The sequence below is a fragment of the Aedes albopictus genome, chromosome 3 (genome assembly GCF_035046485.1).
Source record: "Aedes albopictus strain Foshan chromosome 3, AalbF5, whole genome shotgun sequence".
In the NCBI taxonomy this organism is placed as follows: domain Eukaryota; kingdom Metazoa; phylum Arthropoda; class Insecta; order Diptera; family Culicidae; genus Aedes; species Aedes albopictus.
The window spans coordinates 3363675-3382322 of record NC_085138.1 but is presented as its reverse complement, the minus strand read 5'-3'; the positions used below and the strand labels follow the sequence as shown (position 1 = coordinate 3382322).

Sequence of the window (18648 nt, the reverse complement as noted above, 5' to 3'; positions counted from 1 at the left end):
AACTGAATCATGGTAAAACTAATGTACCATACAAACATCATGTAGCTCCTTTGCATTCCATGCACCACCATGATGATCACATAAATATCTAAGCACCATCTCACGCGTCATCTAAGCATTTAATTAACATTTGAATTTCATAAGCTCCATTTTGCCATATCGTACACCAAATTGTATTCCATGTACCTGATCCATGTTGACTTTCGCACCACATTAAATTCTATGCATCATTTTTGCAATTCTTGCATTTTGGATCTAATCACCCAATGTTGAGAATCACTGAATCATGGTGGCAACAAATGCACCCCTGATACATACAATTTCTGAGTATCTCATGCACACCCATGATGTTCTCAGAATCATTTTTAGGCTGATCTTACGCACCATCTTTTAACTAATCAGTGATGTCAGCACCATATTCGAATAACATGCACCATTTTGGCATTTCGTATTCCAAAACTGTAATCCATGTACGTGAACCATGGTGACTTCGGCATCACATTGAATTCCAAGCACCATTTTTGCAATTCGTACACCTAGCCATACACAATGTCGAGTGTCGCTGAATAACGGTGACAACTAATACAGCACACTAACATCATGTACCTTCTTCAAAGCGTCCACAGAATGAACTAGGTATCCATGCATTATGCTGATCTCATGCACTATCTAGAAATCAAAGGCATCATACTGATATGCACCATCGTTAAATTTCATGCACCATCAAAGCTTTCCAAGCACCATTTCAGCGTTTATTATATCATCTAGGCATCTGATGCACCATTATGTTGTGAGCATCATATAAAATACTTTTATTTTGTATTCTATGCACCATTTTTGGAATTCGTGCACCTAACCATGCAACATGTTGATAATCTTTGAACAACGGCGACAACTAATGCAGCACACTAGCATCATACGCCTTCTTCAAAGCTTTTCATACACCATTTTGGCAATCATTATACCATCTAGGTATCTTATGCACCATTATGATGTGGTTTACATTTAAATTTGATGCACCATTTTGGCATTTCGCATACAAAATAGTATTCCACGTACCTGGAACATGTGGATTTCTGTGCCACATTGAGTTTCCTGCACTTTTTGCATGTGCACCTTAATATGAAACATGACGAGTATAACAGAATCATAGCTAATGCACCATACGCACATCATTCATTCCATGCACCACCACATTCCATGCATGTTCACAGAATCATCCAGGCACCATCTTTGAATCAAATATGCGTCTACACGGAGAAAAATCAGTCTGGTTTGAAACAACAAACCTGTTTGTTGTTTTTCTATCTGTATTGTTTGTTATTTCAATCTTGATATTTGTTGTTTCGAAACTAAAAAAGGCGGTTGAAACAAACTTGCTCGTTTGTTGTTTTTAATATTGGTTAGTAACATCCTTTCCGGTGAAGACAAACTGAGAAATTTGTTGTTCGCTACAAACATCCTGGTTTGTTTTTACTATTCTTCGGGTTGACTGTTTCTTATGATTGCGATGAAAAACAAACCACAATTTTGGTTTGTTGCAACAAACAGCCCGGTAAAATCAAACCGGGATTTTGTTTGAGGAAAATTTAACCGGAAATTCAGTTTAAAATGAATCGAAATAGTAGTTTGTTTCATGTGGCCCATTCCACTAGCCTCGCCACAATCTTATCATGCTCAACCATTTTGAAAACTCTTTGCGTGTACCATACATCCCCTGCCTGCGCTGATCTCGCCAATACAACTAAAAGTTTGTGCTAAAACCCGTTTAATCCGTTGCATTATTTCCTGGTAAGACTGTTAAATATGGTTTTTGTGTGTCAAATATAACGATGTTTTTCTAAATTTCAGCAAGCAACCAGCAAAAAATCTCTTCGCAGTTTCCTACACCGAGTATAAGCCGCAGACAAATCCTTCCAGGGTCTCGTCAAAGAAGTTATGATGGGGGAATTGCGACCAGGGCGGAAGATGCCAATCTAGGATGAGAAGTCGCAGTCAGAGGAAGAACCAAGCTGAGCACAGTAAATATTCCGCTAGGGTTTCAACCAGGACAATAAACATTGTGCAATAATCCATCTCCCGTAAAAGAATCCCACAACAGAAACGCGGAATGAGAACCAGGAGTACATCAATGTTCCAAATTTGTTTTCTGAATATCTAATTACCTAATTCGAAATTTATGTTTCTCAGTGTTTAAGTCTATCTAATAAAAAAATAATTAATATTTATTTACAAAATATGAGAATTTATTGCTTTTATTATAATAAAAAAACCAAAACCAAACGGTAATTTCAACCGGTTACGTTTGTATTTTCAACCGACCATATTAGTTGATCCAAACGGTAATTTACTAGGAACAAACCAAGAACGTCAGTTGAATTAACTAACGAAAACGGTTGTTTTCCCAGCTGTCAAAATGAAACAACCATCCTATGGGTGATTACAACCGGAGGTTTGTAGAATTTAACCGTTGAATGAGCGAAAAAAACAAATTGCAATTTTAGTAAATTTAACTAACGCAGGTAGTAAAACCAAACTAATATTTCGTTTGTTCCCAATTCAACACGGCAATCCAGTTAAAACAAACTGAAATCCAGTTGTGTTTACAAATGTTTTTTCTCCGTGTAATTGCGAAATAATGCACCATCGTTAAATTTTATGCATTACTAAAGCTTTCAATGCGTAGCCGTGGCGTATATCCGTAGTAATCCGTGAAGGCATTCCAGGAGAAATCCCTGGAGAATTTTCAGGAGGAATCCTTGAAGGACATTCTGGAGGAATCCCTGAAGGCATTACTAAAGAAGTGCTTGAAAGAATTCTTGAACGTAGCTCTCAAAAACTGGAAGAGGAGTCTAGAGAAATTCCTGTAGAATTTGCAGGAGGAACTACTAAAGGAATTGCTGGAAAAATTATTGAAGGAATTCCCTGGAGGCATTTCTAAAGGAATCCTTGAAGAATTTCCTGGGGGAATCCGTAGAGGAATTCGTTAAAGAATTCATTGAGGAATTTTTGGAAAAATATTTCGAAAAACTCCTGGACAAATTTCTGGAAGAGTTCCAGTAGGGGCTCATTAACGAACCCCTGGAGTGAACTCTGGAGGCATTCCTGGAAGAAACCCTGTAGAAATTCCTGGGATAATTTCTGGAGGATTCTCTGAAGGCATTCCTGAAGGAATCCTTGGGAGAATGCCTGGAGGTTTCCTTGTAAGAATTCCTGGAAGAACTTCTGGAAGAATGTCCGGAGGAATTTCTGCAGGAATCCCTGAGGAAATTTCTGGAGGGACATTTGAAGGAGTTTCTAGAAGAATTCCTGGAGGAAGCTATGAGAAATTTCTGGAGAAATCCCTGATGTAATCCCTGAAGGAATTCCTGAAGGAATCCGTGAAGGAATAACAGGATGAAACACTGGAGGGGTAACAGAAGGAATCCATGAAGGAATCCATGAAGTAATTCATGGAGGAATTCCAGGATGAATTGCTGGAGGAATTCCTGAAGGATTTTTAGGACAAATTTTTGTATGAATTTGTGGAAGACTTCCCAACTAACATTTATTGTGAATGTAAACGTCAACAAAGCGTCCTTAATACGGCTTGATGCTGAGTTACTGTGTTGTACATATGGACGGAAGCTTCTATGCAAGCCCTATACCAATGAATCTGGCGAACTTAATCAGCTTGTACATGCTGTGCGATCAGCTTCTATGCCACCTAGTCATAGCTCTTTTCTCGGTTCCTATGTAACCACTAACTGAATAACATCTTGAGAAGGCGCTTTTTCAGCCTTTTCGCAGTTGTTAAATAATAGTTTTACGGCATCCCCAAATTAAACTATTAAATATAATTAGGTTATGGATACCGTGACGCAATATATGTGGAACTGGAATTATCACTTTTAAAATTGAATAATTAAAGTACTTGCCGCTACTTGGAATCGAACTCCCGATCTCCGTATCCACTGGTCCCGATGATGTCCTCGCTGCCACACTGCTATATATAAATAACATAGAAAATAGCCCGTTTTGTTTTACTCCAGACAAGGCTCCATAATTGTGCCACAAGAAACCTTACCCAACTTCATCTTGCCGTAAAAGCTTGTGAAACGTCAAACGCAATAATGTTTACATTGAACAAGCTGTGTGGTTGCGCCAACAGATTCTTCTTCACAGCTTCTAGCTGAAAGAGTGTTCTTTAAACGGCTACGAAGCGCTGCTGTTTTGTGTTTTAGCAACATTACAAAACGTACTGTATAAAAGCAGCTGTTGTAGTGGCTGGGACTCTTACTCGATTTGCACATCATCCGGCAAATTTTTCGGCATTGAATTAAAGTGCAATAAAAGCAACCCAAATAATTTCACAGCACATACATGGATAGCTGTAAAAAAATTGTGTAGTAGCTATATATCCCGCTTAAAGTTTGTTTTGACAATAATGTTTATATCCGACAATCCGTGTTGGTAAACCAACAGTTTCTTTATTACAGCTTCTAGCCGTAATGAAATCGCATAACGGCCTTTAAAGCGCTGCTGGTTTGGGGATTTGTCAGTATAATGAATTGTACTGTATAGTAGCAGCTGTTTTGTCAGTGGGGACTCCTATTCGATGTGTTCAAGTTTTCACATCTTCCGGGAAATCTCCCGGAGTTGGAATATGGTGGAGTAAAGGCAGCCCCAGTGACAAGCAATGGATTTCTGAAAACCGAGTTTGGTAGCTGTATGGTGCTTGTTTTGCAGTCGTGTATTAGCTTATGATTTATATTTGATTAGCTTTCCTTTTATTCAGCGTTGACTGCTTTTACTCGATGGTTACACAACAGAAAGCAAATGACTGAAGCTTATAGCGCTGAAAATGTTAGTTGGGTTACTCGAGGAATTCAATGACGAATCCTTGCAGTCATTCCTGAAGGAATTTTTGGAAGAATCCGCGAAAAAAATCTTGGAGGAATTTCTGGAGGCATGCTTTCAATAATCATTGGAAGAATTTCTGGAGGATTTTCAGGAGAAATACTTGGAGGAATCCCTGGAGACATTCATAGAAAAAATCCTGGAGAAAGCTTTGGAAAAATTCCTAGAGAAATCCTAGGAGGAATTCCTGAAGGAATCCATAAAGCAAATCAAGGATGAATCCCCGGAGAATTATTAGAGAAACTTCTAGAAAAATCCCTAGAGGTTTTTCTGGAGAAATTTCTAAAAAAATGTAGGAATTCCTGGAAGAATTGAAAAATTTCTGGAAAAATATTTGCGGCTTCCTGAAGGAATGATTAAAGGAACTCCTCGAGCAAAAGAATTCCTAGAGGGATTTTTGAGGAATATCTAAAAAAAATCATTGATGAATCCCTGGAGGAATTCCTGGAGAAATTCCTGGCGAAATCTATGGGGGAATACCTGATGAAATTTTTCGAAGAATTCCTGGAACAGTTCAAGGAGAAGTTTTTTTTCTGGAAAAAAACCGTGGATAAATTCTTGTAGGAATACATAGAGGAATTCTTGGAGGAATCCATGAAAAATTTTTAAGATGATTTTCTGGAGAAATTAATAGACAATTTTTTATAGCTGTCCCAGGAGAAATTTCTGGAGAGATTCCTTGAAAAATTCCAGAAAAAAATCCTGAAAAAATGTCTGTAGAAATCCCTGGAGAAATTTCTCTAGGAATTCCTGGAAGATTCCGGGAGAAATTTCTTCAGGATTTTCTGGAGAAATCCGAGCAGGAATTCATTTAGGAGTCCTTGCAGAAATTCCTGGAGGAATCTCTGTGAAAATTCCCCAAGGTATTCAAGATGGATTTTTTTCAGGAATAATGGAGGAGTTCCTGGAGGAATTTCCGAAAGAATGTTTTGAGGATTTTTTGCGAAACATTCCTGGAGAAGTTCCTGGATGATTTTCTGGAGGAATCTCTGGGGAAATTCCTGGAGGAATCCATGTTTGAATTCCTGGAGGAATCCATGTTTGAATTCCGAGAGGTATTTCTGGATAAATTCCTGAAGAATTTTTTGGTGAAATAACTAGAGAAATTCCTGGATAAATTCTTTAGGAATTTCTGGACAAATATTCAAGGCTTCCCGGAGGAATGTCTAGAGGAACTCCTCGAGGAATTTGTGAAGGATTTTTTTGAGTAATTTCTGAAGAAACTCATGGATGGACTCCTGGATGAATTCCCGACAAAATTCCTGGAGGAATCCATGGAGAAATCCCTAAAGGAATTCCTAGAGAAATTCCCAGAAAAGATCCGGGAAGAATCCGGGGAAAATCCCTGCTGTAATCCTAGGAGGGATTCCTAAAGGAATCTGTGAAGGAATTCAAGGATGAATCCCTGGGGAATTCCTAGAAAAAATTCTGGAAGAATCCTTAAAGATTTTTCTGGAGAAATTCCTGAAAAATTGAAGTAATTTCTGGAAAAAATCTGGAGGATTTCCTGAAGGAATTCTTTGAAAAATTTCTGGCACAGTTTCGGGAGAAGTCTTTTTCTGGAGAAATCCGTGGATGGACTCTTGGAGGAATACCTAGAGGAATTCTTGGGGGTATCCATGAAAATTTTTTAGAGAATTTTCTGGAGCAAAAACTAGAGAAATTTTTATAGTTGTTCCAGGAGATTCCTGGAAAAATTCCAAAAAAAAAATCCTGGAAAAAATTCTGTAGAAATCCCTGGAAAATTTTCACGAGGAATTCCAGGAAGAGTTCCAGGACAAATTTCTTCAGGATTTTCTGGAGAAATTCGAGCAGGAATTCCTTAAGGCGAAACTGGAAGCATTTTCTCATTTTTTTGGTTTTTGATTTTTTATTAAATAACGAAGCAATATTTCCAAAATCGATTTTCGTGCACATGTAGAGTATGGATCAAGGTATCTTCTGATTTTTTTTGAGCTGGAAAATGTATGCCATTTTTTCAAAAACCATTTTTTTGAGAAATTTCGTTCAAAAATGGTTTCTGCAAAAACGAAAAACATTTTCCACTACAAAACAAATTCAGAACATACCTTGATCCATACTCTACATGTGCACGAAAACCGATTTTGAAAATATTGCTTCGTTATTTAATAAAAAATCCAAAACCAAAAAGTGAGGAAATGCTTCCAGTTTCGCCTTAAGGTATCCTTGCAGAAATTCCTGGAGGAATCCCTGTAGAAATTCAAGATGGAATTACTGAAGAAATTTTTAAAGGAATGAATGGAGGAATTTCTGGAGGAATTCGCGAAGGAACTCTTTGAGGTATTTTTTGCGAAACATTCCTGGAGGAATTCCTGGAGAAATTCCTGGATGATTTTCTTCAGGAATCTCTGGAGAAATATCTGGGAGAATCCATGTTTGCATTCCGGGAGGTATTTCTGGATAAATTCCTCCAGATTTTTTTGGAGGAATTCATTTATAAATTCGTAGAGGAATAACTAGAGAAATTCAGTCGAGGAATTTCTGGAAGAATTCTTAGAAAACTTTCTGTAGGAATACCGGCAGCAATCCCTGGAGGTATTTCATGAGGATTCCATGGAAGTATCCCTGGAGGAATTCCTAGAAGAGTTCTAGGAGAAATTGATTTAGGATTATGTGGAGGATTCCGTGAAGGATTTCCTGGAAAAATCCCTGGATGAATGCCTTGAGAAATTTCTGGTGGAATCCATGGAGGGAGGAATTTCTGAAGGAATTCCTGAAAAAAATCCTGGAGAAATTCCTGGAGGAATCCATGGAGGTATCCCTGAAGGAATTCTTGGAAGGGTTCCGAGAAACATTCCTTTAAGATTCTCTGGAGGAATTCTGACAGAAATTCCTAGAGGATTTTCTGGAGTAATTCCTGGAGGTATTTCTGGATGAATTTTCGAAGAAATTCATGAATAAATCGTTGAATGGAATGAAGCCCTGAAGAAGTCCTTGAGAATTTCCTGTAGAATGTCCTGGAGGAATCCATGGAAGAATTGCTCGAGAAATTCCAGGAGGAATTCCTGCAAGAGTTCCGGGAGAAATTCCTTTAGGATTTTCTGGAGGAATTCCTGGTAGAATTTCTGGCGCTCTTCCTTAAGAAATTTCTGAAAGAATTTTTGCGGAGGAATTTTTGCGGAATTTCTGAAGTAATTCATGAATGAATCCTCGGAGGAATTCCTGAAGAAATGCCTTGAGAATTTCCTGGAGGAATCCATGGGGTAATTTTTCGAGGAATTCTAGAAGGAATTCCTGGAAGAGTTCCGTTTCATTTAGGATTATCTGGAGGAATGCGAGGATCAATTCTTGGAGGAATCCCTAGATGAAATATTGTAGGAATTCTGACAGTCATTCCTAAAAGAAAATTTTAGGAGGAATATCTGGAGGAATTATTGGAGTATTTACCAGAGGAATTATTTGAGGAATTTCTGGTGAAATATATGAGGCTTCCTGGAAAATTAATGGAGGAATGCCTGAAGGAACTTCTCGAGGAATTTCTGAAGAAATATCTGGAGGAATTTCTGACGATATTAATTATTGCATCCCTGGAGGAATTTCTGAAGAAATTTCAGGAAAAAAATCCTGGAGAAATTCCTAGGGGATTTCGTGGAGGATTCCCTGGTGGAATTTCTCGCGGAATCATTCGAGGAACTCCCGGAATTCCTGGAAGTGTTTCGGGTGAAATTACTTTAGGATTTTCTGGTGGAGTCCATGGATGAATTTCGGGGAGAAATCTCTGGAGGCATCTTGGAGGAATTTCTGGAGGAATGTCTGAAGGAACTACTCGGGCAAATTCTAAACGAGTACCTGGTGGAATTTTTTGAGGAATTTCTGAAGAAATTTATGAATGAATTCCTGCAAGAATTCTTGGATAAATTGCTGGAAAAAATCCTGAAGAAATCCCTGAAGGAATCCGTGGAGGATTTTCTGGACAACTTCCTTGCGGAATTCCTCGAGGAATTCTTGGAAGGGTTCCGGGAGACATTCTTGGGGAACTCAGGCAGAAATTCCTAGAGGATTTTCTGGAGGAATGGCTGAAGGAACTGCTTGAGGAATTTCAGGAGTTCTTTCTCGACAAATTTCTGAAAGTATTCCTGGTGGAATTTCTGGAGGATTTTTTGTGGAATTTCTGAAGAAATCCATGAAGGAATTTCTGATGAAATTGTTTGAGAATTCCCTGAAGGAATCCATGGAAAAATCTTTGGAGAAATTTCTTGAGGAATACCTGGAAGAATTCCGTCAGAAATTCCTTTAGCATGTTATGGAGGCATCCGTGGAGGAAATATTGGGGGAATTCTGACAGACAGACATTCAGGAGTTTTCCTAGAAAAATGTCATGAGGGATCTCTGGGGGAATTTTAGGAGTATTTACTGGAGGAATTCTTGGGGGATTTATTTGAAGAATTTCTGGAGAAATATATGAGGCTTGCTGGAGAAATGTCTGAAAGAACTCCTAGAGGAATTTCTAAAGCAATTCTTGGAGGAATTTCTGGAAGAAGTTTCTGAGGAATTTCTGAAGAAATTCAATAGTGAATCCCTGGAGAAATTCCTTAAGAAATTTTTGGAAAAAATCCTAAAGAAATTCCTAGAGGATTGCTTGGAGGTATTCCTGGAAGAGTTTTGGAAGAAATTCCTTTAGGATTTTCTGCAGGAATCCGTGGAGGGATTCCTGAAAGAAATCACTGGTTGCATATTGGAGGAATTTCTAAAGAAATGTCTGAAGGAACCCCTCGAGGAATTTCTAAAGGAATATCTGGAGGAATTTCAGAAGAAATTCATTATTGAATCCCTAAAAGAATTTCTGAAAAAAGAAATCCTGGAGAAACTACTGGAGGAATCTGTGGAGGATTTCCTGTAGAGATTCCTCGCGAAATTTTTGGAAGAGTTCCAGGAGACATTATTTTAGGATTCTCTGGAGAAATTCCAGCTGAAATTCCTAGAGGATTTTCTGGAGAAATCCCTGGAGGAATTTCATGAGGAATTCTTGGAGGATTTTTTTTAGGAATTGCTGTAGGAATTTCTGGCATTATTTTTCGAGAAATTTCTGGAGGAATTTGTTGAGGAATTTAAGAAGGATTTTTTGAAATGATTCATGGATAAATCCCTGAAGGAATTCCTGAAGAAATTTGTTGAGAATTTCCTGGATAATTTTCTGAAGGAACTCCTGGAGGAATTTCTCAAGGAATTCCAGGAAAATATTCTTCAGAAATTCCTTTAGGATTTTCTGGGGGATTCCGTGGGGCAACTCCTAGAGGAATCCCTGGAGGAAATATTGCGGGCAGACATTTCTAGTGGATTTTTCCTAGAAGACATTTCAGGCGGAATTTCTGGAGGTAATTTTGGAAGAATTCCTGGAGTATTTACTGGAGGAATTAATTCAGGAATTTCTGGAGAAATATATGAGACTTCCTGGAGGAATTTCTGAAGGAATTATTGGAAGATTTTTTGAGGGAATTCCTGGAGGGACTCATGCACGAATCTTTGGAGAAATCCTGGAGGAATCCCTGTAGATTGCAATAAGGATTCCGATCAAAATGTTCTATCTAGGAGTTCTGACATTCTCCTAGCATCATTAATTGTCTAGGATCAAAATTCTTTCACAACGACAATATTTTTTTTCTATATTTGTAATTTTCTAGATATTCTCCATTGTATTTGATACGTTTATAAAATTTTATAAGAGTCGAGATAATGACTTCATATTTAAGTTTCGTATTGCCTTGAAATCATTACCATCCGAAGCCTTCTCTAGAATCCCAATATGAAGTACTTGGTGATGTTGGCACCGCAACATGTTGAAACCCCTATTTGGGAATTCATATTGCGTGTAACACCATCATTCTATTTTGCACCATGATCATACATATATTGCACCATTATTATAGTGCCCCCCCCTAAGCAAGAACCCTGCGCACGCTAGTGTTGATTGTTAAAATTAACCGAATAGTGGAAAGCTCAAACAACAATTCAAAGTCTGCTGAATCCAAAAAGATTCTAAGATTCGTCACAAAACACAAATGAATCATAACACAACGACTTTCCAGACTCAACCGACCGGAACTGTTTTCTGGGTACCTATAGAAACTACTAAGCCCTAGCTCCTAGCAGGTCCCTCCTGTTTATCGAGCATTACTGATAAATCAGCTATACTCCATCTGTAGCAGCCGGTTCGCAATGAACCGTTGGAGGCGCACTAAAATGTTAGAGGTGATATGGTGATATTTTCATTACAAGAATTAAAATTAACTTCCTTCACTTAATACCGTCAAACCCTATGATCTTAGGGCTAGGGCCTTCTCCAAAAGCCACACGAGTAAGCGTAATCTGTTCGCGATAGTATTGTGCCTTGCAAGATAAATCCGCAAAACGCGTTTGTCTTTTTCTTTTCCATCAAGTTGTCAAAATATGACCGCACCACTATGAGCGACCTGATGGTAAGAAATTCTGCATGCGGCGCTCATATCAAATTCACATGAGGCTGCGGCGATATGGCCGCGAAGAGATGCACGCGATACAGACGCAATGTGGAAATGGAAAAAATGAAGCCGCATCCTCCTGCAGCATCACTAATAATATCCCGATTTTAAAAATACAAAGCCGACGAGGTGATGCGTATGCGTTTAGTGAAACAATATCGCGATAAATATTATTACGATTTCTGGCCACTTGAGATGCCATTGTACTAACTTTTGTTTTGGTATGAACGGCCTGAAGGCTGCTGCGATGCTACTGGGTGGGTGACAGTATCTGTTCGATTTTGACATTGCGTCTGTATCGCGGGAATCTCCTAGCGGCCATATCGCCGCCGCCCAATGTGGATTTATTATAAGCGCCGCAATAGCGGTCTCCATAGGCATCGTACACAAATTACGTAACGCTATAGGGGGAGGGAGGGAGGTATACAAAAAGCGTTTCAAGGGGGAGGGAGGTCTGAAATTGCCGATTTTAGCGTTATGTACGTAATTTGTGTACCATACCATCCTACAATATGGTGTCGCTGTATGGTCAAAAGCGTTAGTGGTCAACCGAAACGTGAAGCGACTTGTAAGTACCCACTGGTTGATGTGCCTTGAGGTGGTCAGCGCTTACCGCATTAGAGACCGTATGCGTGCTAGCGGGCATGATGCTCGTAGCAGGGGTCGGATCACAACGACCGAGACCATACTGTCCCGGTCGGTAAAAATGCGCTATAAAGTCGTGGGACATTATAGCCTCGGACGTTATGATACTTCGCCCTCATAGCACTAATGGTGGCAGAGGACGCTGCTTCGAGCGATGCGGCATCAGAGGCGCGAGACGCATCGTCAGAACATCGCAATGAACGTATCCATAAAACTTAAACTTTTTTTTTATTCGTGAATTTTAACTTAGGGTAATTCTTCACATCAAACTTAAACTGACATTCTTGTAACGGCTTACAAAGGGACGGATTATACAATTTTAACCCAATGACACTCATACTGATGGTGAATCAATAATCAACGGCGAAAAAAGTGTAGCGCCGCAAGTAAGTTATCAAATTCTTAACGCTTGTTCTATGCAGTAACCTAACCTTGTGGAGGATTTTCGGATATCCGATAAGACATGGCAACCGAAACCAGGGTCATAAAAGAAAAGATAACGGAAGGCGTGGGTGAGATAAATGGGCAAGAAGATAATTGACAGCCTATCTATGATATGAGAATAAGATAAAAAACTTTGAGTTCAAAACAAAAGCCGAAGAGTTTATTGTAAGAGTTTGAACTACGTATTAATACACAGTGTTTCGTCTATTCTCGATTTCCTTATCCAGCCCTTAGCTTTTCAGTGCTTATAATCCAAGCCTTCTTAAACCACACTCTTAAACACTATTGAAAGTCTTTCCACCTAAACCTGAATTATCTCCATCTAAATTCTAAACTTGTAGAATATGTGTATAGCCTTAAATTTCTACTTCTCGAATGTTATCCATCAATCTTATTGCATCTTCAGGGGAAATTCCCATTCTTCATCTTACGGATCACTACCGCAGCTGTCGTATCCCTACTATATTGCCATCCTTTGCTTCTTATGATAGAATGATTTTCAAGTAACCCGAAAGAAAACAGCTGCGGTAGAACGATACAGTGCACCGTATCGTTCAGAAATTTCCCCAAAGATCCGCAATGCTAGAAATGCAACCCAGACCCAGGTACACCAAAGCCATCTACTGGCAGAATGTTTCGTACACATTGACGCCGAGCGTTTTCAACTTTTCCGACTGCATAAATCGCGACACCAGCGAGGACATCATATCGCTGCCTCGGAGTAGTTCCAGCCCATTGAGGCCGTTGGACCCGTTGGATGACGACGCGCCACTTCCGAGCAAGTCTCCGAGCGTTTTCGACGTCAGCCCATTCACGATCGGGATCAGCTTGGCGAGGGAAATTTTGATCTGGTTGATGTTGGACAGGGCGTCCACATTCAGCGAGGACTTGGACGTGGACGGAGGAGGAATCGGCTCCGCTTCCGCGTAGTACTCGGCCAGTTTGTCGACGATCAGCGAGAATCCATTGGTCACGTTCGATAGGCAAACGTCCACCACTTCGGCACTTTCCAGCACGTCCAACGTTTCGTCGTACATTCGGCTGAGGATGTCGCTTCGGTTCACTTCCTGCGGCAAGGTGTATCTGGCGATATTCTTCGTGAGACTTTGCTCGTCGTTATTCAACGACATCTGAATAGACCAGAACAAGGTCTCGGCATCCGCCAGTGTGAGCTGCTGCTTCAGATTGTACCGCTGCATGACCACCGTCACGTTCCTCCGGACAACCTCCATCAACCGGTCCAGTCCTTCGCCCATGAAATACTGGATCATCGAAAGGTACGTCGTCTGAATATCCAGCGTGATCTGCTTGTCGTCTTGTCCGACAGTGTCCTTGTACAGATATCCTCCCAGCAGATTGATCTGGGTCTTCAACGTCACTGCCAGCATCGACGAGGCATAAACCAGCGTCACAATCCGGCTGAAAGCCAACACCTTCAGCTCCTCCCACAAATCCAACTTGTTGTCCGGATTGGCCCGCAGCTTCTCCAAAACCTCCGATGTGCTCAGGTCCTTCAGTGCCTTCTCCGACACCGTCGGGGACAATCCCACTATGGTCTGATTACACGTTCGCTCCGTCGACTCGAAGTGCTGCATCCGCTTGAATCGCTCGGCAATCTCCTTAGCCTGCCGTTCCTGGAATTCGCGCAACTTGTACTGGATGATCTTGATCAGGAACAGGCCACTTCCCAACACCAATCCCGTCGTAATGAACTTCCTCCGGTGGCGGTAGAAGAAATCCTTGATGGCGGTCAACATTGTGAACTACTGCGCTTCTGGGGGGCTACTTCCGCCACACGATGGTAGTATCAATGGCAAAGGTCAAGAAGTTTTTTTGCGATCACACGAACACACGGCGAAGATAACGATTAGCACTTATTTTTTTTTCGCGATAAATACTCGAAGCGACGATGATTTTTGGTTGTCTGCCCGTCGAGTCTCGCACGATTAATGTTTTTGGATGTTTTTCTTATAAGAAACAGCTGTCACTGAATGTCATTTTTTTCGTGAAATATTTCGACAGCTTGAGATAATGAACAGTGCTGCCATTTTCGAAAATTTAATATTTAATATTTTCATAAAGTTTGTTAAGGTAATACGCGACAACAACTGTTTGGATTAGTAATCCTATACATATTATAGAGATCTGCGGAGGCGGCCATAGGGCACTGCATGAAATTCTCTCCTTCCTTTCACTTTTCACAATTTTGTAAACAACAAGGCCAAGAAACGTCAAAATCCCATACAAATTCAAAACAGTGCAGTGCACGAATTTATTCTGGCCTGCTTACTCTCACAGAAAATTTGACGTTTGAGAGGTGTCGACACCGCTCAAACGTCAAATTTCGTGTGAGAGTAAGCAGGCCAGAATAAATTCGTGCAGTAATCCATTGTGCGCCAATCGTGCAGAGAGAACTGTCAAAGTGTGAGCCAAATGAACATGCTTATCGTTCGTAGGAAGGCGTTGTTTGAAAGGTATTGCAATCGGAACTAAATAAATTAAAATTATTTTTAATAGGGAATCGCGCTACTTGGGCGGTAGCTTCTATATTCGTCTGTTTTCCACTATAACTCAGTCAATCTTGAACCAATTGACACAATTCTTGGAATGCGGTGAGATAGGTATAGTATCTACCCGTGTACAAAATTTCAAGTCAATCGGTTCAAAATTGACCGAGTTACAGTGGAAAACAGACGAAAATAACAGACGAAGAAAACCACCGCCCAAGTAGCGCGATACCCTATCGAGATATTGGCGGCATACGTATGTTTAGTAAAAAGATAAAAATTTATTAATTCTGCTTTCAAAAGCTCATGCTTATGACGACACTTTTGTTGCTGCACTTGTCGAAAAAACTTCCATTGCTACTTCTTGCTTCACTTCTGCCGATATGATTAGCGTAACACTTTTGCAATGAATTTCAGATTTCTTCGATTGGAATCGACGTATGTAACTTCCGCTCATCTCTATGTAGAGGATTTCTAGTTTGGATCAGTTGAAAGATTCATTATGCCACTAAGCGAAAAAAACTAAAGAAATTCATCGAAAACCTTATGATTTGTTGCTATAACTAAAACTTTTATGGATGCCATAAATGAAAATTGATCGTGCTTGTTATGACAAATTTCATTAGACTTATGAAAAGAGCAAAAAAAACCGAGACGATTTTGTGTCAAAGAGCGACCTTATGAAATTCATTCTAGCCATTCTACACTCAAATTAATTTACTGATAGAAACCAAGTGCAGAAAGCACATAGATTACGAAGGAGAGAGAAAAAAATCGTTCTATGTGCAACTAATAAAAATTAAAATTAACTTTGTTAAATTTCATTCTTGCTGTTATAAATTTAGAGTGTAGCAACATATAAAGGGGTTGCGTCAACATAAAAACCAAACACAAACATAGCAAACAACAAACGAAGATGGCGCGTGCAGGAGACGCACATTTTGTCGCGGAAAAGTTCCAAAATTTCTCTTTGATACATGCATGCGGTGCTCCAAGAATTCAATATACCGACCTGTTTTGAAGGTAAGTAGTTAACTTATTAATCTAAACTTAAAAACCTGTTCGAACTATGTACATATCTTTTGAAATTTCTATAGAATTGCACGTCGATCGCTCCTCCGCCATCACCAAGGACGTGGGGGCTGCCGTATAGAGCTGCTACTGGGAAGAGCTTTTTGACTGGAAAATGACCTGGCGGAAGCTGAACGTGAGTTAATTTGAATGCCATGCTATTTGTTTTAATTTATCAAACGTTGGTGAACATTTCAGGGTTTGGACGAGTTGGAAGAGTGAGTTTGCAGTGACGACGTAGAGACACGATGCTTGCCTTTCATCAAAACCAGCATTTCAGCTACAAGTCTTTCTTTCCCGACCCCGATCATAACTGCAACTGTAACAACTGCATTGGCCGTGACAGGTAGTCGATGCCACGGTGGATCACCCTGGACCATCATTTTCGTCGCCCTTTGTTCTCCCTACGGAGCTGGAGCATCATCTTCATTGGCCGCGGCATCGGCGGATCGGCGGATTAAGTGTACCATTACTTATAAATATATAAAACTTATTCTATAACCTATCGCCTACGATACTCTTTATTTACTGTTGAATGAATATAAGAAGTATGTACAACGTAATATGTGATCGAGTTGATTAAGTACTTCCCAAAACCGGCAATGCCTCACGATCAAAATCCGATAAATTGATTCTTACAAAGTAAAAGGTCCGCACTTAAAATTCATCTTGACTGAATTGACAATTTTTCGATATTGTTGCACTTATTTTTTAAGTGCAAAACCAATTGGTCACAATCTAAGTGCAGAGCACTTATATTCAATATGTTGATTATTCTGAGTGTAGCACTTTTTTGAGGCAGTGGCAACTATATTGTCACTTGCCACCTACAATTTTTATTTTTTTTTGGCTCTATAACAACTTACAGTTGACTCACATTTCGATATTGAAGGGACCATCGAGGTAGGGAGAGATCGAATTAAACTTGTAATGAACACTACAGTCCGGATTCGCTGGTTGGGTCACGACTGCGCCCCGATTAGCGAATCGTGTTTGTTCGTTGGGGCAACTGACAACTGATCAAAATGCTCTAGACACACGCAACTGACAACTGATCAAAATGCTCTAGACACACGCAAGTGACGAGAAATACGTCACGGAACACTCACATACTTGCACAAACGTTCTGTATACAGGAGCTGTGATGCGACGACGGTCAGACGTCAAACTCGTTTTGACATCTATTTTGACATTGACAGTGCTTTTTAGTTGGGTTTTGCCCCAACCAGTGAACATTCAACCATCGAGACAGCCTATCTAACGAGCTCTCAACGAACGAATCGTCACTGTAGATTGAAAAATAGTCCATAACTAGGAAAAACCGTCAACAAACAGATTTCACTTCGCCTTCCCAGAATGTTTTGCACCTAATAAACGGGATCTAGCAACCTGTAAAAATGGACATATCGACATGTGGAGCGAATATCTAGAACAAAAATGAACGAGATTGCATCGAGATAGAGAGATATGGAGATAAGGAGATATCGACATGTGGAAAGGTAAAATGTATGCGGATTGAAGGAACCGACCAAACTATCGAGACAGGGAGAGATGTCGAGATGTAGAACATCGACATGTGGAGAGTCGACTGTATTTCGAATTTCTTTTTTGGTTTACACATAATTGGGATTACTTATAACAACGCTTGGTATTTTTTAGGTAATAAACAAAGCTTAAACAGCAATTTGGAAGCCGTTTGTAGTCTCAAAAATGCCTATATTTGACTGCGTGAAGATAATTAGGTCAAACTCCTTGTACACACTTAATTTGTAATGCCGGGATCTCAGCATTATCTCAAACTTTCGCCGAGATCCGCACAACCGAGCGCTCGGCAAACAACAACATAACCGAGTTCTCAGCAACTTTGACAGTTCACTACTGAGGTTCGGCAACTATTTTGCTGAGAATCAGCTAACAGATGCAGTTTTAACTGAGATATCAGTTTTTGAGTTTGCTGAGTAGTCGGCTGTGCGCGGAAAGCCGAGCCCGCGATTATTTTTTAAGTGTGTAAAACTGTCAATTTAGTATTTTTTTTAAAGAAGTAAATAAATTATGGGTTGAAATGAGCTGAACTACACAATTTATATTAAGAAGTCCTTTTTAGACAGAGAGGATGTAGGCACGTCAAACTCGAACAAACTACGCCTACCTAACATGCATCGAGCGGGCCTTCCCAAACAACACAATGCGATTTCGCGGGCCATTCCCATCGGCAGCACAAATTGATTTCCAAGCACGATTTGACCAGGCCCCAGGTCGCATTACCAGTCGACACTAACACACTCGCAAAAGATGAGCAGTAGGCCTAGATTTAGTAAGGAATATGAGCCATTCTACGAGACTAATCAGCTGATCGCTTATTTCATGAATAAAAATTTGACAGGAGTCCGCGAGTGTTATAATAAATATAGTTTATTGCATCGCTAACTGGACCACCGACGAACCGACGTGACAGTGGTGATTCAAAACTGTCCCCCCTCAATTTAACGGTCGACCAGCAAAGCGAGCGAACCCTTCTGTCAAATCAGCGCAGACGTGAACCTTTTCCTATATCAACAGAGGTAATCACGTTCAAATGTATGCGTGACTTTTTTGTAGATGTA

The 18648-nt window shown here is 40.0% G+C and overlaps 1 protein-coding gene and 1 long non-coding RNA gene across 2 annotated transcripts; one reads left to right on the top strand and one right to left on the bottom strand.

The window, feature by feature from the left end:
• Positions 1-12605: 12605 nt before the first annotated feature.
• Positions 12606-14433, bottom strand: LOC109414183 (peroxisomal biogenesis factor 3). The gene has a single exon (XM_019687965.3). It carries the CDS (start codon positions 14222-14224, stop codon positions 13088-13090), a length of 1137 nt encoding a protein of 378 aa, XP_019543510.3. The 5' UTR covers positions 14225-14433; the 3' UTR covers positions 12606-13087.
• A 1475-nt stretch (positions 14434-15908) lies between these two features.
• LOC109430235 (uncharacterized) lies at positions 15909-16474 on the top strand. Its single transcript, XR_003898235.2, has 3 exons — positions 15909-15997; positions 16072-16181; positions 16244-16474. It is a non-coding gene; the product is annotated as an uncharacterized LOC109430235 (long non-coding RNA).
• Positions 16475-18648: the final 2174 nt, after the last annotated feature.